Source organism: Asparagus officinalis, chromosome 9, assembly GCF_001876935.1.
Source record: "Asparagus officinalis chromosome 9, Aspof.V1, whole genome shotgun sequence".
Lineage (NCBI taxonomy): Eukaryota > Viridiplantae > Streptophyta > Magnoliopsida > Asparagales > Asparagaceae > Asparagus > Asparagus officinalis.
The window spans coordinates 57927632-57950821 of NC_033802.1; the positions used below are offsets into that span (position 1 = coordinate 57927632).

General features: G+C 35.3%; 1 protein-coding gene across 5 annotated transcripts in view; it reads left to right on the plus strand.

Annotated features, from left to right (window-relative positions):
- The window catches only part of LOC109824345 (ABC transporter I family member 11, chloroplastic), a 31066-nt gene continuing 8824 nt past the window's right edge, over window positions 949-23190 (plus strand). For 3 of the 5 annotated variants that reach the window (XM_020390923.1, XM_020390919.1, XM_020390921.1), the window contains exons 1-5: window positions 949-1078; window positions 1184-1238; window positions 4626-4720; window positions 4800-4851; window positions 4954-5087. In XM_020390923.1, coding sequence (XP_020246512.1) covers window positions 1023-1078; window positions 1184-1238; window positions 4626-4720; window positions 4800-4851; window positions 4954-5087 — 392 coding nt within the window. In that variant the 5' untranslated portion in view covers window positions 949-1022. The remainder of the gene's footprint in view (window positions 1079-1183; window positions 1239-4625; window positions 4721-4799; window positions 4852-4953; window positions 5088-23190) is intronic. The other 2 variants (XM_020390920.1, XM_020390922.1) reach the window with 1 other exon arrangement.

Below are 23190 nucleotides of genomic sequence, written 5' to 3' on the forward strand. Positions count from 1 at the left end.
TTTTACTAGTATGTTACTAATAAATTAATATATTATAAATATTTTAAGATTATATAATATATTATAGTTTTAAATATGTTAGACTTTATTAAACAACTTTAATAATATATTAATAATTAATAATATAAATAAATATCATTATATTATGAATATTTTATATTACATTACTTTGTTAGTAATAAAATATTTTATTATTAAAAATTATTCTACTTATAATAAATTATATTTATTGTATAATAAGTAATATTTTATATATTATATTACATTTACAATACAATAAATTATTATTATTACATTGATATTTTATTATTAAATATGTTACTATTATATAATATTTGATAATTATTAATTTATTACAATTTATTTATTAAAAAGTTAATAACATTATAGAAATTATATTATTATATAGTATATTATTTTGTCATTATTATATTATTACTTATGATAAATAATTTTTTATTATTTTTATTAGTTTATTTATATTTTATTATTATTTATTATTATATAATACGTTATTAACATATTACATACTAGCATTTAATATGTTATTATATTATTATATAAGATATTTTATAATTTATTATATTAACTATAATATAGTATAATAAACATGTTAATAATAACTATATATTAATTATATTTAATATATTATGTTAAATATTATATTGACACATTTTCAAACTCAAAACCAAAACACCAACTTAAAACCTCTAAAATGTGTTTTGAAATAAGTATTGTGTTTTTAGTTTGATGATGATTTAGCTCAAAAAATATCATGGTTTTTATTTTTCAAACATATGATGTTTTGTTTTCGGCAAACACACCATAGAAACAAGTAAAACACCATGATATCCAAACGGAACCTAAAAAATTAAAAAAATGGTACGTTGATATGAGCTGGGCCTCAGCCCATTATCATCTTTGAAAATCTACACTGTACTCTTCACATATTTACTGCTTTGCCCCTCTCTCTCTTTCCTCTCTACTCCACCCAAAACCAAAACCCAGGTCACTGAAGAAAAATGGAGGCAACCTCCGTCGCTCTCTCTTTATACCCACCAAAATCACAGCGGCCCAAGTAAGCCCATCTCAATTTGTAGCAGAAATAACAGTGAATTTGTATTCTTATTCATCTTTAAACAAAACCCATTTCCTTGTTTCTGTTTTGCCTTTTTCTTTGCAGGTCATTGAAGAGATTTCGAGCGCTTAAGGTCTCATGTGATCATTCTTCCATCGAAGTAAGCTAATGGGCTTTTTTCAATTAGAAGTTTTCAATTTATTTAATAGATCGGTCTGGTTGAATTTGATGTTTGAAGCAATAGTTAGTTGAATTCCATGCCAGTTTTTGTTTGATGTTTGTAGAAAAGATATGGGTCTTTTTTTTGGGGTTTTTTTTTCCCTTATGGAACCTGGTTGAAGTTGTATTCTTTATGAAATGCAAGCCAATTTATAATTATTATGATAAAAATTTGTAGGGTATGTATTTGTATAACATTGATTTTTTTGAGAGAAATTGAATTGCTTTATTGATGATAATCAGCAATTACATAATCATTCAGCAAAAAAGGCAAAGCTGAGCTCCATGTAGTGAGAGCCTTAACAACGATAAAATGAGAAGCGATAGTATGAGCCACAGTGTTGCCTAATCGTTTAACATGAGCAAAAGAAATAGAATGAAAACAACCTATGTTGTCTTTTATATCATCCACAATAGCACCATAAATTGCAAGGCACCTTTCCTTGGAGTTGATGGCATGAATTAAAACTTGGCAATTAGATTCCACGATGACATCCTTATAACCATGCTCCAAAACCAACATTAGTCATGTAATATTGATCTTGCTTCACAAGTTGTAGCATCAGAGTAATCGGCGATAGACATACCACCTGCGAGACAAACCACAACATGATAATCTCTAATGACAGCTCCAATAGCTGCTCCATGGTGCGAGGACAACCCATCACAGTTCACTTTAACAAACCCCCTGCTTGGGGGAGGGGGGGGGATCAAATTTCAATGCTCCATTGACTAGTCACAGCAACTTTATGTCTCGTATTCTTGTGGGCAATTCAAAGTTTTTGAATAGAGAAAACTTGCAACCATACATAGTCCATGAAATACAATCTTTGTTTCTTTTATGCCATAGCCACCAACACACAACAAGAATCTTTTCAAGCTCAGCCATACCTTGCCCATTGAGGATTGAAACAAACCAATTATCCATATTTTGATCTTGAGGAGGCAATAAATTTGCTAAAGACCACACCTGTTTAGCAACCACACATTTCATGAATAAATGTTCTCTAGTCTCCACATTATCATGGCACACAGGCCACATTACCTCAATAGGAATACCATGGTGTGATAAATTATCACAAGTAGGCAAAATATCTTTACTAGCTCGCCATCCAAACATGTTTACCTTTTTAGGTACTTTGCTTTTCCAAATAGCTTTCCAAAAGGACATATCAGTACCTCCACCAACCAAGCTTGTATACGTGCCCAATGCCCAATGATAAGGACTTTTCACAGAGAAAATCCCACGGCTGTCAGGGTGCCACATGAGAGAGTCGCCACGGCTTCGTATGGTCAAAAGGATAGCTAAGATCGCAGCATAATCCTCAGCATTAAAAATTTGTTGTATGTTCGCTCTGTCCCACTGCTAATTAACATCAATTAGTTGCGAAACGAAGGTGACTCGAGTGGTTGGCGTGGAAGTAACTTTGCATTGAGGAAGAGATGGGTCCCATCTATTATGCCATAAATTAACTGTACTACCATATCCTATTTTCGCACAAATCCCATTATCCAAAGGTGATTATTTATGTAACTAATTTCTTCTATTTTAAACGAGGGAAAGCAACTGTGAAGGTGGTTAAGAGTAGGGATGCAATGGAACTCTTTGTTGTGCTTGATTTTGCAATTGATTGAAAACTAGGATATAAGTTGACACTATACTAGGTGATGAAATTGAAAGTATCAATGTCGGTAGATTTCATATAGCCTATATCGGTCAAGATTCTAAAGAGAGAAGACATTTTAGGCAGGGGTCTGAAAGGTCTGTGTTAGTGTACAATTCAATGAGCAAAGTGTACGATCATAAAGTTCATAAAATAGCATGAACATGTTGATCACGATATCTAAAGGCTAGTGGTTGCAAAGTTTGCATTATGCTTGTGACTTCTTAGAGGACAGCTAATATATCAATGGCAAATTCTAATAACATTTAATACAAGACAACGCAGAACGTATTTTTCTATATCACGGTTTGCTAATTGGATAACAATACTCATTCATAAAATTCGGTTTGTACAGAAATTTATGGGAATATATTTGATGATTTCTCTCCCTCCCTCCCCCATCCCTTTTATTTTTTTTTCTTTTTTTTCTTTTTCTTTTTCTTAGTATTCTGGTGTTATTGTGGAAAAGGATCATGAGCTGAAGTTTACTACTACAGTGTTGTTCATCAATGTTCTGCAGTGGAACTCTTTTCCATGCTTGGTGTTGCTACTGTTTGGATAATGGGACACAGAAGATATTCTAATATAAGGACTAAACTTATATTGGTCGGTGAAAATGAAGTTATCAATGCAAATATGGAGGTTGTTTCGTCATTAGCTTGGTAGATTCTAAAATTAGTTGAAAAATTCTCTACTTGGAAATGTAACAATTCAATACAGAAACTGTATAAACTTCATAAAGTAGCATAACGATGGTGATGGCAAGATGACGATATAAAGTAGCTTGTGTAAGTGACGTGCGTGACTTCTTGAGGACTCTTTCTATATTAAGGGCATATTTTATCAAAATCTGATGCCATGTCAATGCATTTGCTCTTTTTATTACGCTTTTGTTTATTGGATAATAATACTCATTCACAAGATTTGGTTTATGTAGAAATAATATGGATTATATTGGAAGACTTTTTAGTTCATCTATATCATGGAGGAAGACCATGAACTAAATTACTACTGCAGTGGTGTTCATGAATGTTGCCCTTCTTTGGAGTTTTTTTATCATGTTCTAATACAAAATTTCACTGTTGTCCTTTTCTAATTATTTTATTTTTCTTACCAAATTTTATTTGGAATCCTTTTCGTAGAAAGGTCTTTTTATTTATTGGTTTTGTTTTTTTCTTCTGCATCATACAATGAAAATCGTGCTTCTTATATGCAATAAAAAACTACTAAAACAATACTTGTTCGACATATATTAACAGGAAGGAGAGAAATGAAAGCTTCCTCATTAAAGTGTTTGACACCACTAGACTTCGCTCACTGTTCAGCCTTTTTTGCTAAATTTTGGTACAGTCAACAGTTTTTGTTCAGTCGTAAGGTGTCCTTTTCTCCACTAAACCTCCTCCTAACGTTATCTTGATTCTTACAACATTAATAATGTCGGACTAAGATCCTTACCCCCCCTGAAACAATAAAGAGTTGTCTGAATTCTACGTCTTAGTTTCAGCCAAGATTTAGTTTACTAAGATCATAATCTCTCACAATACAGTATTATCTTAAGAGATGCGGTTTCTCTTACAAATTTCATATGTTATAGAATAGTGCATTAAAAGTTTGCTGCATGCTTCAGTGAACTAAGAGCTTTCCCAGCTTTTATGACAATTCAGTTTTGTTTCTTGAAGGTGAGGACTGTTAGTTATCGACCTCCCGGAACTGAGCACAACCTTTTGAATGAAGTTTGTTTCTCCCTTCCACAGAAAAGGTAAGGATATAAAAATGTTATAACTTTTGTGAGTAAACTTTAGGCTTCTCTCTAATGAACAATCATATTGATCATATAGCTTTGGCTTGATATTTGGACGAAGTGGAAGTGGGAAAACTACTCTATTACAGGCATGCCTTTCTTAATTTACCACTTACTTTTATCTATCTTTGGCTTCATACTCTAGTTACAACTTCTTATCATAGCTCACCTATGCTTTCCATCCTCTACAGCTTCTTGCTGGGTTTTCAAAACCTACCTCAGGATCAGTTTGTGTTCAGAAGTATGGAAATGATGGAAAACCAAATAGGTTGCCTGAAATACTGACACCAGAAAAGGTTGGCATTGTATTCCAGTTTCCTGAGAGGTAAGAACTGCTTCTTGTACTTGATACTGCTGAGTTATGTTCCTTCCTCGGTCCTGTTGTAATTTAGTTTTCTTACCACCATAATCTTTTAACAAACTATTTAACTGGACGGGTTCAATTAACTTTCAAATGGTGACATTATAAAATGGAAGCACTTTAACTTTATAGATTTAGAGTCAACTGAATTGTTGGATTACCTTTGGAATTGGTGGATGGTCCACTTAATTTGACATAAGTCTCTCTCTCTCTCTATATATATATGTCACACCCCGGTACCAAAATAAAATACTTTAGGACATGACTCGGCTGGTAATGCAACCATTCGGTCACATTCACTCCTCTGAATCATCCTGTATACAGATATATTGCCTACAAGAACTACTACATAGAGCATGTAACTAAGATAACAAAGTGAAATTGATAGATAAAGAAATCAGAACAAGACAAAGTTCTCTTACATGTCCTCAACTGTCCAAAGTAGGAAACAGGATCAATACATTATAGTCTGAAATACCAAAGTTTATTACATGACAAGTCTCATAACGATGTAACTACCTAATACAAAGGAAGTAGAGAACTGATATAACAACAAGTGATCACTGTTGCTGAGCTTGCCCCTCGAAATACTCTCGGTCCTACGAAGAAAGAATGGTTCCCGAATCTGGGGCGAGCAAACCCCAGAGGAGTCAGAAAACTCCCAGCAAGCATGTAAAATGAGAAAATTGTGCTCGTGTCAAACAAGTATAAATAAAATATGAAATCTAAATTTCGAGGTGATATAAGAAAAAGGCTCATCGTAAATATCAAACAAAGTCTACCATAATGCTCACAAATACATTATTCTTAATTTATATGTTATTTGAATTAGAGGAGAATGATATCATGTATATAAATCGGCTTTCCCGTAAAACGTCCCGGGAATACGGCGACAAGTATTGTATTGACCATTGGCCTTATCATTTATCAAATCAGTATGTACATGCCTTATCATTTATCATATCAGTATGTACATGAACCACTTATATACACTTTATATTCTTCATCCAATTCCCCTTTATAAACCCCATGTTTGTCAGTTAATTTTTTATTGATTTTGCATGAAATGTTGTGCACTAACCACAGAGTTATTGTGGAACGACTTCTGTAAAACTATGAAAAATAACCGTGAACCAAGAACATGTCCAATCAAGAATGTGTGCACCGTCTAGTCGATGCTATAATAATAATAGCCAAGGAAATCTCATATCAGGGTATAGATATCGAGAGCATAGCCATGCTATGAAAGCACGCTTATAAATCATATTTTTAACAGGAGTCGTCTTCATGCACAGTCTCTCCTATTGGATAACAATTAGGTGATTAAGTAACAATTTTTCATAAAGTCATTCATGTCAACCACAATATCAGACATAATAAATACTATATGTATAAACCTATTTTAGTCTACTCATGACCTTTCAGGTGATCTCTAAAATCAATAGCTGGTCTATAGTTAACAAATTTATATGTAAATGTAAAGCTTCCATCTATAAAGACTTGGAACATATGGCAGAGCTTTTATGCAAGGGCTTGAATTATATTTAAGTTTGTTCCAGACTGGTTACAATAAAATTTGGTCTGGTCTGGTTCAGTCTGGGTAATTTGTACTGGTTTGGTTCAAATTCGGTTATGGTCTGGTTCATATTCGGTTCGTCTAAACCGGTTCTAGTTTAGTTCAATCTGGGTTCGGTTCTAGTCTGAACTTAGGTTCGGGCTGGTCCAAACTGGTTCTGGTTTGACTTGGGTTCGGGTTCAAGTTCAAACCAAACCAAAAAATATATTTTTGTAAAAGTGAAACTTATAGGATTCGAACTCATGACCAATGACTTAGTAACCAAGTCTTGTGACCACTAAGCTAAGCACAAACATGTGAAATGTATTGTTGCAGAAGTATATATAATAGTTAAGTTCTGATTACTATATTAACAAACTTATTAGGAGGGGTTTGTAAAATAACCCGAAAATACATAATTTGTCTAAACTTGGCCAAAATGAATAATAAAAATATTATCCGAATTTTTAAAATTAATTTATTTTCTTGTTAGAGAAAACAAAATATCATTATCTAAAATAAAAATGCTTACATTAACTTTGGGCATACAAACTTAATCCACAATAATTAGGTAACATGGAAACTAATATTGAAAAATTTTTTAATGAGGAAATTTTGCTTGCATAATAATAATAAGAACAAATTCTTAGAGAACTCAAGAATAATAGAATACTACGAATTGAGATCATAAACAAAAATATTCAACAATAAGCAAGACAAAAATGTTTGCCTATATTTGAACTCTGAAGTTGAAATCCCTATCCGTTCCTTCTCCTCTCAATTAGCCAATCACTCGTTCCTCCTTTTTTTTCTTTTCTTATTTTATTTTTCTTTCTTTCTCTCTCTCTCTCTCTCTCTCTCTCTCTCTTTATTTCGTCCCGTGAGAAACTTTTTTTTCCCGTGAGAATGAGTTTGTGAGAGGGGTTTTTAAAAGATGATAAAAGGGGGATTAGGTAGAGTAGATAAAGGATTTGTGGAGATTACATTGTATTTGTTAAAGATGCTAGAGCCTATATACCATAAGTGTGAAGAGTGTGTGCATAGGATGTAATATAGCATGTAGTCATTGTTCAGGACAAAACAACAACAGAAGGTCACAAGGAAGTTTTAGCCGCCACATAAAAACAAGACCACCCCTTTGAATCCCATACTTAAAAATGTAATATTTCACATAACCCCAAAAGAATATTAATCAAGTTTGACTAGCCTTAGTTAACCAACCTAACACGTTACTCTTCCTTTTTCCACAAAGGACAAAGCCATTAATCAAGTAAATTTCTTCACGTGGCTCCCCTCACATGGGAGTTGTTATCACATAGTTGTCCTATCCTCCATCCACTATTTCCTTTGCTACTTTACCCTAATCATTTAGTAACATTGATTCAGTGTAAATTTCATAAATTATATGTTCGATAAAAATTTACCATAAATTTTCAACCATCAAATTTCACATACTATAGAAAAACTACCAATAAAATGTCATGAACTTATGCTTAGGATTTACTAACTATATCAATCTTTTAGATAGAAAGAGTGAGGGAGACAGTTGTTAGAACCGGATTAGAACATTAGGTAAGGTTAGGGGGTATTACATCTCACCCACCTTAAAAAGAAATTTCGTTCTCGAAATTTATTCCAAGCATTAAGTAGCTAAACATTACCTGAAATGAAGAGATGTGGATAACGCTGACGAATATCATCCTCTCGTTCCCATGTTACCTCTCCAGGTCCATGGTGTGCCCATGATACCAATACTAGAGGGATAGTTCGATTCTTAAGAATTTTCTCACATCTATCCAGAATCTTTATTGGTCGCTCCTCATAAGATAGGTTTGTCCCAATTTGAAGTTCTGCGATATCTAGGACGTGGGTCTCATCTCGCACATATCGTCGAAGCTGTGATACGTGGAATACATCATGCAGTCCTTCTAAGGATGGAGGCAAGGCTAGTCGGTATGCCACCTCTCCTACTTTATCCAATATCTCAAAAGGACCGATGAAACGTGGACTAAGCTTCCCGTGGCTGTCAAATCTGATAATTCCTTTGGTTGGAGATATCCTCAAGAAAACATGCTCTCCAACCTGAAACTATAGAGGTCTCCTCTTAGCATCAGCCCGGCTCTTCTGTATATCCTGAGCTGATTTAAGGTGTTCTCGTATTATCTTTATCTTATCTACTATCTGCACTATCATCTCAGGACCTAACAGACGTCGCTCTCCCAAGTCATCCCAACAGGTAGGAGATTTATATTTTTTCCCATATAATGCCTTATAAGGCGCCATCTGGATGCTGACCTGATAACTGTTATTATAAGAAAACTCCACTAAGTGTAAGTGATCTTCTCAAGAGCCTTTAAAATCCAGCATGCATACCCACAACATGTCCTCTAAAATCTGTATGGTCCTCTCTAATTGTCCATCTGTCTGAGGATGATAAGCCGTGCTGTAACTTAGTCTAGTCCTAAGACACTGCTGCAAACTCCTCCAAAAGTGTGATAATAATCGCGTGTCTCTATCAGAAACAATACTAACTGGTACCCCATGCAAGCGTACTATCTCCCTCATGTACAGCTGAGCTAAACTCTTCGTTGTCTTTCTAACTCGAAATGGTATGAAACGAACCGACTTGGTGAGTCGATCTACTACTACCCATACAACGTTGTTTCCCTTCTGGCTTCTCGGCAGAGCTGTGACAAAATCCATCGTAACATGTTCCCATTTTGACGCAGGAATAGGAAGGGGCTGTAATAACCCAGCTGTTCTTTGATGCTCAGTCTTCACCTGCTGACATATTAGGTATTTTAACACAAATCGAGCTATCTCCATCTTCATTCCTGGCCACTAGTAATACTCTCTCAAATCCCGATACATCTTAGTGCCTCCTGGATGAATAGAAAGCACTGAACTGTGCGCATCCTCTAAAAGCTCTCTTCTAACATCACCCTTAGGTACACACAACCTACCACGGAATCGCAAGGATCCATCCTCATGTATCTGTAGATCAGTTCTCTCTCCAGACTCCACTTGTTTCTTGAATTTTTGGTACCGAGCATCCTCGAACTGAGTAGCCTTGATCCGATCTACCAGAGTTGATTGTAAATGTAAACTCATTAACTGTCTCCCTTCCCCAGGCAATATAACCCCCATGTTCATCCTCCAGAACTCAGCTAGCAACTCCTGCTGTCTAGTGAGTCTCATCGTCACAGGTTTCCTGCTCAAATGATCGGGCATCACATTAACTCGTCCTGGGTGATATTATAAATCAAGATCATAATCCGCCATAAGCTCTAACCACCTGCGTTGTCTCATGTTGAGCTCCTTTTGAGTGAAGATATACTTTAAGCTTTTATGATCTGTGTACACCTCCACTCTCTGCCCTAAAAGATAGTGTCGCCAAAGCTTTAATGTAAAAATAACTGCCGCCAATTCCATATCATGACATGAACCGGGTAGTTACTCTCATGTGTCTTCAACTGCCTAGACGCATAAGCTACCACATTCCCATGTTGCATCAGAACACAACCCAAACCCAAATCAGAAGCATCTGTGTGCACTACAAATCCTCCTAACTCATCAGGAATTATCAAAACTGGTGCTGTTAACTTCTTCTTTAACTCCTCAAATGCTGCTTGGCATTCTGGAGCCCACACAAACTTGACCTCCTTCCGAGTCAGCCTAGTAAGCGGTCCTGTAATCTTAGCGAAATCCTTTATGAATTTCCTATAGTATCCAGTCATCCCCAAGAAACTCCGTGCTTCTGTCACAGATGTAGGAGGATCCAACCTCAACACTGCATCTACCTTCTTTGGGTCCACAGAGACACCTGCTCCTGAAATTACGTGCCCTAGAAAGGACATTTGCTCCAGCCAAAACTCACATTTGTTTAATTTTCCATAGAGTTTTTCCTTCCGCAGGATTTCCAACACCGTCCGTAGATGCTCTGCATGATCATCCTTGGTCTTAGAGTATACAAGAATGTCATCAATGAACACCACCACAAACTGGTCGAGATATTAAGAAAACACTTTGTTCATCAAACTCATAAATGTAGAAGGAGCATTTGTTACTCCGAACGGCATCACTAGGAACTCATAATGCTCGTACCGTGTGCGAAATGCAGTCTTGGGTATGTCTTCCTTCCTCACCTTCAGCTGATGATAGCCTGATCTGAGGTCCAGCTTAGAAAATACCCTAGTCTCTCCAAGCTGATCAAAAAGATCATCAATCCTGGGAATAGGATATTTAATTTTGATGGTAACCCGATTCAACTCCCTGTAGTCAATACACATCCTTCGGCTACCATCCGGCTTTGACACTAACATCACTGGTGCTCCCCAAGGGGAAGTACTAAGCCGGATAAATTTCTTATCAAGATACTCCTAGACCTGCTTTCGCAACTCTTCTAAATCTGCTATCGGCATCCGATAAGGTGGTTTTGAGATAGGTGAAACCCCTAGAATAAGATCAATGACAAACTCTATATCTCTATCTGGTGGCAGATCCGACAACTCATTAGGAAAAACATCAAGGAACTCCTTCATAATTTCTGGTATAGGCTTCTCCTCAACCTCTATACAAGTTATTACTCCCTCCATGTAGGCTCGATACTCTGGATACTCTATCACTTTGCTATCACTCATGAATTCAAAGTCTGGGTGATCTGGTATCTTGAACACTACGCTTCTGCATCGGCAGTCGATCGTCGCATGGAAGTTGTAGAGCCAATCCATCCCCAAAATAACATCGAACTCATTAGTGTCAATTACCAATAAGTCTGCTGTGCATTTCTTACCCTTCCTACTAGACATTAACACCCCACTACCGGTATGGATATTCCAACTTGCATCTAAATTATCACAGGGTATAGTGTGTCGTGTAATGAACTGAGCAGATATAAAACAGTGCGATGCCCCAGAATCAAATAGGATAAATGCAGAGACTGAATAAACCAAAATGGTACATGTGACTACACCAGATGTGTCTGCCTGCTCAGCAGTAAGTGTCAAAACCTGACCTTGTCTCTGCTGCTGCTGAGCTTGCTGATCGTATTGCCCTGGGCCCCTCTGCTGATATTACGACTAGTATGAGTGCTGATAATGGGGACCTCTCCACAGTCTCTGGCCTTAAAATTGTTGACCCCTCTGATGTCCTCGGAACATCTGTTGCTGGGTAGGTAAGGACGACCTCCACTGTTGTCCACCCTGTCTAGTCTGACCTGTTAGTACTATCGCTCCACCTGAAGCTCCTCCTCTTGGAGCTCTTCTACTAGGACAAGTGGTAAGCTGATGATCTGCTGCCTCACATATTAAGCACAACCCATTAGCTTTCCAACAATCCTTCATCAAGTGCCCCGGTTTTTTACAATAATGACAAATCATGTTGGTTGGTTGTGGAGCTGGTCTCAAAGTTCCTGTCTGTTGGCGCTTAGTTGATGCTCCTCCCGTCTGAGGTTTTTGCTGGTTACTCCCCGAGGTCTGTCCTACATGGCGCTTGTTGGCCCCTCTCCTCACCGAGTTCATGATCCCAATTAGTTGTTCTGCTTTTCAAGCTACCTCTAGGACATCAACATAGGTATCTACCCCCTTCTGACTGTAAATCTGAGTCTGGATCTCAAAATTTAAACCCTGCATGAACCTTTGTCCCTTATCCACCTCATTTGACACCATCTCCGGAGCAAACCTGCTAAGCTTGGCAAATTCGGCTGCATACTCATCTACAGTATTAGCTCGCTGTCTTAGCATTGCAAATTGCCTCCGCATCTCAAGACGAGCTGTCTTTGGGAAAAATGTCTCTAGGAAACTCTCCTGAAATGTCTCCCACGAAATTGGCTGAGGCAGCTTCTCCTCCTCTGTGTCTCACCAGGTCCTTGCTACATTAACGAGTTGTAGCTGCACAATATCTACTCGGTCTTTGTCTGGTATTTTTGCTGCCCTTAATAAGCGATCCATGGTCTACAACCACATCTCGGCCTCATATCCGCCTTCAATCCCAGCAAAGTGTTGAGGGTTGAGCTTCCGAAAATCGGACACATTACCCGACCTGACAACCTGATGTTGCCCATCCCTCTGGCGATTATGAGCTACTAGCTCCCCAATTGCTTCTGCAAGATCATCCTGATCGGCTTGGTTTCCCTCAGGGACAACTGGAATAGGGGGTCGACTTCTTGGGGCCATAGTGATCACCTAAAATGAGATTTGTCAAGATTAGGACTTGAGAATCAGGGTATTGGGAGTCAAAGGACAAAATTTTGAAAAGGAATGAACCTATTCTATACATGCTCTATCTTGCTGTCTAATCTTAGTTTGACTTGTATACAGGATGAGCCAAAAATTACTAAACCTGGCTCTGATACCAATAAAAATCTTGTCACACCCCAGTACCAAAATAAAATACTTTAGGACGTGACTCGGTCGACAATGCAACCATTCGGTCATATTCACGCCTCTGAATCATCCTGTATACAGATATATTGCCTACAAGAGCTACTACATAGAGCATGTAACTAAGATAACAAAGTGAAATTGATAGATAAAGAAATCAGAACAAGACAAAGTTCTCTTACATGTCCTCAACTGTCCAAAGTAGGAAAGAGGATCAATACATTATAGTCTGAAATGCCAAAGTTTATTACACGACAAGTCTCATAATGATGTAACTACCTAATACAAAGGAAGTAGAGAACTGATATACCAACAAGTGATCACTGTTGCTGAGCTTGCCCCTCGAAATACTCTCGGTCCTGCGAAAAAAGAATGGTTCCCGAATCTGGGGCGAGCAAACCCCAGAGGAGTCAGAAAACTCCCAGCAAGCATGTAAAATGAGGAAATTGTGCTCGTGTAAGTGTATGTAACAAGTATAAATAAAATATGAAATCTAAATTTCGAGGTGATATAAGAAAAAGGCTCATCGTAAATATCAAACAAAGTCTACCACAATGCTCACAAATACATTATTCTTAATTTATATGTTATTTGAATTAGAGGAGAATGATATCATGTATATAAATCAGCTTTCCCGTAAAACGTCCCGGGAATACGGCGACAAGTATTGTATTGACCATTGGTCTTATCATTTATCAAATCAGTATGTACAGGCCTTATCGTTTATCATATCAGTATGTACATGAACCACTTATATACACTTTATATTCTCCATCCAATTCCCCTTTATAAACCCCATGTTTGTCAGTTAAATTTTTATTGACTTTGCATGAAATGTTGTGCACTAACCACAGAGTTATTGTGGAACGACTTCTGTAAAACTATGAAAAATAACCGTGAACCAAGAACATGTCCAATCAAGAATGAGTGCACCGTCTAGTCGATGCTATAATAATAATAGCCAATGAAATCTCATATCAGGGTATAGATATCGAGAGCATAGCCATGCTATGAAAACACGCTTATAAATCATATTTTTAATAGGAGTCGTTTTCATGCCTAGTCTCTCCTATTGGATAACAACTAGGTGATTAAGTAACAATTTTTCATATAGTCATTAATGTCAACCACAATATCAGACAAAATAAATACTATATGTATAAACCGATTTTAGTCTACTCATGACCTTTCAGGTGATCTCTAAAATCAATAGCTGGTCTATAGTTAACAAATTTATATGTAAATGTAAAGCTTCCATATATAAAGACTTGGAACATATGGCAGGGCTTTTATGCAAGGGCTTGAATTATATTTAAGTTTGTTCCAGACTGGTTACAATAAAATTTGGTCTGGTCTGGTTCAGTCTGGGTAATTTGTACTGGTTTGGTTCAAATTCGGTTATGGTCTGGTTCATATTCGGTTCGTCTGAATCTGGGTTCAGTTCTAGTCTGGACTTAGGTTCGGGCTGGTCCAAACTGGTTCTGGTTTGACTTGGGTTCGGGTTCAAGTTCAAACAAAACCAAAATATATATTTTTGTAAAAGTGAAGCTTATAGGATTCGAACTCATGACCAATGACTTAGTAACCAAGTCTTGTGACCACTAAGCTAAGCACAAACATGTGAAATGTATTGTTGCAGAAGTATATATAATAGTTAAGTTCTGATTACTATATTAACAAACTTATTAGGAGGGGTTTGTAGAATAACCCAAAAATACATAATTTGTCTAAACTTGGCCAAAACGAATAATAAAAATATTATCCGAATTTTTAAAATTAATTTATTTTCTTAGAGAAAAAAAATATCATTATCTAAAATAAAAATGCTTACATTAACTTTGGGCATACAAACTTAATCCACAATAATTAGGTAACATGGAAACTAATATTGAAAAATTTTTTAAAGAGGAAATTTTGCTTGCATAATAATAATAAGAACAAATTCTTAGAGAACTCAAGAATAATAGAATACTACGAACTGAGATCATAAACAAAAATATTCAACAATAAGCAAGACAAAAATGTTTGCCTATATTTGAACTCTGAAGTTGAAATCCATATCCGTTCCTTCTTCTCTCAATTAGCCAATCTCTCGTTCCTCCTTTTTTTTCTTTTCTTATTTTATTTTTCTTTCTTTCTCTCTCTCTCTCTCTCTTTATTTCGTCTCGTGAGAAACTTTTTTTTTCCCGTGAGAATGAGTTTGTGAGGGGTTTTTAAAAGATGTTAAAAGGGGGATTAGGTAGAGTAGATAAAGGATTTGTGGAGATTACATTGTATTTGTTAAAGATGCTAGAGCCTATATACCATAAGCGTGAAGAGTGTGTACATAGGATGTAATATAGCATGTAGTCATTGCTCAGGACAAAACAGTAGAAGGTCACAAGGAAGTTTTAGCCGCCACATAAAAACAAGACCACCCCTTTGAATCCCATACTTAAAAATGCAATATTTCACATAACCCCAAAAGAATATTAATCAAGTTTGACTAGTCTTAGTTAACCAACCTAACACGTTACTCTTCCTTTTTCCACAAAGGACAAAGCCATTAATCAAGTAAATTTCTTCACGTGGCTCCCCTCACATGGGAGTTGTTATCACATAGTTGTCCTATCCTCCATCCACTATTTCCTTTGCTACTTTACACTAATCATTTAGTAACATTGATTCAGTATAAATTTCATAAATTATATGTTCGATAAAAATTTACCATAAATTTTCAACCATCAAATTTCACGTACTATAGAAAAACTACCAATAAAATGTCATGAACTTATGCTTAGGATTTACTAACTATATTAATCTTTTAGATAGAAAGAGTGAGGGAATAGCATAAGATAAGGAAACAAATTCCACTAAACTAGGAAAGAGTAAAAAAGGAATCTGGTAATATATATTACTGGATTCTCCTCCTAAAAATATTCCAAAAAAAAAACAATCCCTAAAAAATCCTAACCAATTTGGATGTGGGAAATCAACACTCCCCTCAAGCTGGTTTGTATATGTTGAACAAACACAACTTGTGACTCAATTATTCAAACTTTGTTCTTTGGAAGAGCTTTAGTGAGTATATCTGCCACTTGAGACTTTGTAGGGGTGTAAACTAGCTGCACAATAGAGTTTTCAATCTTTTATGAGATGAAATGTCGATCAATCTCGATATGCTTTCTCTTGTCATGATGAACATGATTCTTAGCAATGTTTATGTCTGCTTGATTGTCACAGAACAACTTGATAGGTTTCTCAATTGTTACTCCCAACTCACTGAGTAGTCTGCGTATCCACATTCCTTCACAAATGCCAAGGGCCAATTCTCTAAACTCAGCTTCTGCAATACTTCTTGAGACTTCTGGCTGTTTCTCGCTTCTCCAAGTCACGAGATTTCCCCAAACATTGGAACAATGGCTAATTGTTGATCGTCTATCTATGACATCTCTTGCCCAGTCTGCATCTGAGAAGACTTCAACATCCCTATTTTAAGTTTCTTGTACAGTAAGCCTTTTCCAGGTGTCATCTTGAGATACCTTAAAATTCTGTATATAGGTTCCATGTGTTCTTCTGTGGGGTTATGCATGAATTGACTTAACACACTAACTGGAAAACCAATGTCAGGTCTTGTGTGAGAGAGGTAGATGAGTCTCCCTACCAATCTTTGGTATCTCCCCATGTTGACTAGTGCATTATCTTTCCCTGTCCCTATCTTCTTAGTTGAGTCCATTGGTGTATCTATAGGTTTACAGCCAATCATACCTATCTCCTTTAGTAAATCCAGGACATATTTACGTTGAGAAACAAATATTCCCTGTTTGGATCGAGCGACCTCCATTTCAAGAAAATATCTGAGATTACCAAGGTCTTTAATCTCAAATTCCTTGGCTAGAAATGACCTTTAATCCAGATAGTTAGGGCTGGTAAATGACCGAATCGAACCAAATACCTTACTATTTGAATTCAAATTTGGTCCATGTTCACATATTCGAATTCGTTATCATATTTGACTCGAATACTAAAAGACCATCTGAATTCAATTCGATAACATTTATTAACATTCAGTATTTATTCACGAATATTCGTTTAACAACAAACTTTGATTTTCGCTGCAATATTCATCAACTATTTGATACCTATTCGGCAATTATTCAAAATTAAGAACAATTATATAGTCCGTTCATATAGAAACAAAGATGTTGCACCTAAATAATTTTAGAAATTTTAATACAAATATGTATATTGCACTTTAATTTCAGAAATTTTAATACAAATATGTATATTGCACCTTAATTTTAGAAATTTTAGAAATTCCTACACAATAAAGCAAGAAAAACATAATTTCTTCAAATACAAATATTAAACATCGACATAAACACCTCTCATACAATAATCATCCTCAATATTACAAAGCCATTTGCATAGAAAAAAATATAGTAGTTTAAAGGTTCAATTTGACATACACCAACAAGATCACATAGTTCATTCATGATAAAAATCTTAAATTCTCCCAAAACATTTGTCAAAGGGAAGTAGGCTCCAAATGACTATTTGTTGCTTAGTGTTTCAGCCATGTACAACTTTGCTAATCAGATCCTAAGGAAGCACAAATCAAAACTGAGATCCTGAGGAAGCACAAATGAAAACTGAGAACCACGAGTTATAAGACGAGAATCCAAAGCTACAATATACATGAAGATCAATTTATATCTTATCTACTTTTAAATAAAAGTTGCTAACCGCGATGAACTGAAGCTATACCCTTTCCATTATATACTTTAGGTTTAAATAAAATAGATAGCGAACATTAGTTGTTCATAGTTTTACTTCCTTGATTATCTTGATCCAATGACTGGTAAGTTGACTTCTCTAGTTCTTGTTATTAAATAATAATTTATCCCTATTTTATCTTATCTTATTAAATAATACATCGCAGAATAGTTACCGAATCATCAAAGATTATCCCTATTGCTGTAATGAAGCCTTTGTATCTACTCATTTATTTACAGTCAAATACTTATATTTTTGATTAATTTAGGCAATTAAACATGGTATATGATACTACCTTCAAATGACCACTATAAGACAACAAATTTGAACAAAACCTTTCCTTATATGATAGAAATATTCAAGACGCTAGCAGCAGAATGGACCTGCAATTGTAATAAAGCACCAATCACAAGATCAACAACTTGATCTCATACATTTAAGAACAACTGCCTTATAATTACCACCACTAGCGAATGTATGAATCATGGTTGTAGTTAACTAAACATACGAAATTTAATTTATAAAGAAGTCATACATTCGCGATTGTGGTTGTATTTTTCTGATCTTAATGCTAAAACAAGATGTTACAATGATGTTTAATTCATATCTTGTATTCTATTACACATTAAAGTGCAACATAAAATAAGCATACCTCAGGGATTCGATGAAAATATCTCTAGTTTTTTTATCTTCACTCTGTATTATATAAATTAACAAAGTAGTAAATTATATGAAATTTAATTTATGCGTTGAATTAATTAAAGTGTAATTAGTCAATTACCTTCTTCTTTTTCTTTATCCCACACACCTTTCGCATCCAATCTCCTTCACAAATCAATGCTTCAACTGTTTTTGGATCTAAACATGCTCGATATGTATCTATTACTCTCCCCCTGCACTAAAAGCAAACTCCGATGCCACTGTGGAAATGGGAACTACAAGGATATTGACCGCCATTCTTGACAAGATTTGATACTTTAACTGATTGGCTTTCCACCAACCCAAAGCACTAAAATTTGATATTTCTTTTTCCTCACATATATATGCATGCTCCTCCAAGTGCATCTCCAACTCTGATTTAGAAGTAGGTACATTATCTATACTTTTCACAAAATCAAGAACATTGCTCCATGAACTCAATAGTAGATAGTGAGCTACTTATATAATTAGATGCCTCCGAAGAAGCATGTTCATCATTATCAGCATTATGTACAACAACATACTCATCATATAGCTCCTTCAAGGTATCTTTTACTTTTTCTATATTTTCCAAAGCATCTACTTCTGAATATATTTTTGGATAACAAAATTACACCCCACGCATTTTCAATCTAGGATCCATAAGAGAAGCTACTGCCATTTGCCATCAATAAATTGCATTCCCCCCAATATTTTTCAAATTTATCTTGTATTTTACTAGCAATTTGTTGAATGCAAAAATCATCATCAAGTAGTGACTTCTTTATAACTTTTTTAATCTTATAGACTTCAACAAGATACAAATTAGAAGTAGGATAGTCACTACTGGATATTAGATTAGTTACCGAATTAAAGACGACCAATAATTTGCAAATCTTCTCTAATTTATCCCATTCTTCAAGATCTGACATGCAATTTTAACTAGATTCCCTTTCCTTATACTTTGGGAATGCATCTTTAAACTTCATGGCAGTGATCAACATCAAATATGATGAATTCCAACGAGTAGGCACATTGAGAATCAATTTTTCTCTCTTGACTGCAACTATTAAACATAAACATAAATAAATTATTAGCACTTCAATATAAAAAGTATGAAATTTAACACTTATAATAAATTTTAAATTTTCCGTACCTATTGAACAACACTCGAAAATGTTCTAAGCCTAAATTTTCCGTACCTATTGAACAACACTCGAAAATGTTCTAAGCCTTGCTTCATACACAGATCCAAACAGTATAAGTGAGATGGAAAAAGAAAGGATTAAGTATAAAAAAAAGAACTTGACACTTTCCCGCATATTCTCATTTGTTGGTGCAATTATACTTTTTCGTCTTGGACGAGAAGATTAAGAATATGAGCACAACATCTTACTTGAAACAACTTGACATCACAAACTAATTTTCTAGTTCTAGAAAGGTTAGTTTTCAAGTTTCTTAGACAAACATCATTGTAGGATGCATTATCCATTGATATAGTAAACACTTTGTTTTCTATTCCCCAATCTTTGAAACATTTATGCATAGCATCGGCAACATCAATACCACGATGAGGAGGCGGTACATCTACAAAACTATGGACCACCTTTTGTAGGTCCCAGTTGTTATCAATGACCATATATTCAATTTTTTGATTTTCAGACTTCCAAAGATCTGATGTTAGACTTATTCTATCCATGTTTTTAAGTTGTTGCTTGAACTTATTCTTCTCGCCATTAAAGACTATCATGCAATCATCTTTTAAAGTTTTTCGTCTAATCTTATCAAATTGAGGGTATAGTCTTCATTGCGAAGACAAACCCCTCGTCAATTATTGTAAATGGACATTCATGCATGATGACCCAATGAGCTAATACCTCTCTAAATTTCAAATGATTATACTTGCCACTAGGTGGTGACATAGTTGAATGCTCAATAGTAGAACCATCTCGTTGAAAGTTAAGATTTTTCTGTCTTTGATCATTCAACTTCTTAGCAATGAAATTATTTAAATGTGCTTTTAGGTGGGATGTTGTTCCGGTTGAATTATAAGCAAGGTCATGCTTGCAGTGGTTACATTTCCACCTCTTTTCTTTATTAGGACGAATGAATTCGACAAAGTTATCTCATATCTCAGAAGTCTTTTTCCTTTTTCTCTTGCTTGATGTGTGTTCACCTTATTTTTTGTATTACTGTTAGAGTGTATAAGGGGCTGTTTGGATGCCTTTAGGAAACTAGAGTATTTATGACACAAAATAGAAAGTGATTATCCACCTCACCATTTTCCATTCGAGTGTTTACATTGTTTGGTTAGGAATCTTTGTGAATCCTAAAATAATAGTATTACATTGTTTGGATAGTATAATGTAAACTAGAGTATTTATGACATAAAATAGAAAGTGGTTATCCACCTCACCACTTTCTACAAGGTTTTGACTTTTTTATTATTATTTTGGACACATCTATGACATTGTGTCAGCTTTCCAACAAAATCACTCCTAATTTTGATGATTTTACTTTCGGTGACACCTCATCAAAAGGTGTAATCTTTTCATGTAAAAGAGAATTTAAACAAACAATGTGAAGTGATAAAAGCTGACATTGAGACCCACTTTTTTACACTTTCCATCCTTTTACATGGTAAAAACATACAACCAAACAACCCCTAACTGTGACTTCAGGAGCAAGAGCAGCAACAACATCAAGAGAAGATGATATTGATGTAGGTTACGAGCCACTTTGTTGATTCATCACGGGAGATGACATTCTGACAATAAAGATTACCAGAAGTCTGTTTAAAATATGATCACAACATGTGGGTTCCATCATAATATTACAGGGGGAAAGACATTGCTTGTTGACATAGAAGCAAATAGAAACTTTTACAGTGAAAAAGATTGATTCAGTACATATTAACATATTGTAAAACTTAGAAGCAATAAGGAACTCAAGGGATCCTCTAAGTACATTGGTAGGTAGATTAATTAATATCTGACCACCAAAAGGGTATCAAATTCGCAACATCTAATGCATTTGAATAGGGCTACAAGAAATAATGTAACAAGCAACTGATAGAGATGCTATAAGAATGATTCCATAAAGTGCAGATTGAAAATCTTAAAAGCAAATAGGAGCTCAACAAACACAAGAAACCTTCAAGTACATTTGTAGATCAAAGTGTTCCTAAACAATTAAGAGTCTCAAGGTCACAACAGAGAGTATAAAAACATATAACATCATATAGTGTTGAGCATTTCAACCATTATTAGTTTTTCCAGACACCAACATATATTTGAATTAGCAAAATTACAAGAAAATTGTGAAGGAAACAAACCATGGAAATGCTAACTTCATTTGAAAACAACAATTCGACGCAACCAACTCTCTCCTAAAAAACCAAGTGCAACAATGAGACTAAAATGTATTAGAGGTAACCTCAGCCGCAAAAGTTCAATATATACTTTGGCATGAGAATAATAGGACTTGTTTTTTGGAAATCAAGTTAAAAAGACTGAAATTAACATATAAGTCATTATAGTTTAGAGTTCACCTCTAATAATTAGATGAAGCTAATTGAAATTACTGATCCGCAAGGAATGAGATCAGATTTTCTGCAAAATTATCTGTAAAAAGCATATAAAAGTAATCTTTAGCAATTAATTTAAATTAAAAATCAAGAAAAATAGAAGCTGATCGTTCAACTTACATTTTGATGAAGAGGTGGTTGGTTGGGGAGGTAAAGAGACGTAGGTAGAGTTTAGTCGAGTTTGGGGAGATAGAGATGGGCGGGGACGCCAGCTTTGTCGAGGGAGGAATGAACGACAAGCTTCAAGGGAGAACAAGAGCTTTGAGTTGTTGACGGGGGAATAGCGCATCAGAGACTGGAGACCGAAAGGGAAATAGAGCTAGAGTCGATGGGAAAGAGAGCGGAATGTTAAATACTGAGAGAGGAGCAATCCACCGATTTGTGGAGTCAAAGCTGAAGGGTGGAGGCGGATAGAAACAAAGGAGAAAACTCTAACCCCTGGATTCCCCTCTTACCTATATATATAGGTAGCATTTGTAAATAAAAAATAATAAGTAAATTTGTAATAAGTGCAATTAATAGGACTAAAATGTAAAAAGTTATCGAATAGTTAATGAACTCTTTAATCAAACATACATTTGGTTAAATTCTATTCATTTATAAGACGAATACTAAAAATTATTTGTTTAATACTAAATGAACTGTCGAATCGAACTTGATCGAATATCTGGACGAATAATAATAAAACTGTTTATTAATTATTCGGTTCACTTCCACCCCTACTTATGGTTCTTCCTCATAGTCACCCGTTAGGATGATGTCAGCAACATATACAATCAAAACTGCTATTTTCTTCTCTGGAGAAAACTTCACGAACAATGTGTGATCTGCTTGGCATTGAGTGATCCATATCTAATTACTGACTTTACAAACCTGTCAAATCATGCGTGAGAAGACTACTTGAGCCCGTATAGGGATTTCTTGAGTTTGCATACCTGGTTGTTATTGACGGTAGTTTCCAGTCCTGGAGGTATTTTCATGTACACTTCTTCTAGGTCACCATTCAAGAATGCGTTCTTAACATCTAATTGGTGCAAAGACTAATCTTGGTTTTACCGCAAAAGAAAGGAGGACTCTGATAGTATTTAGCTTGGCCACTGGAGCAAACATCTC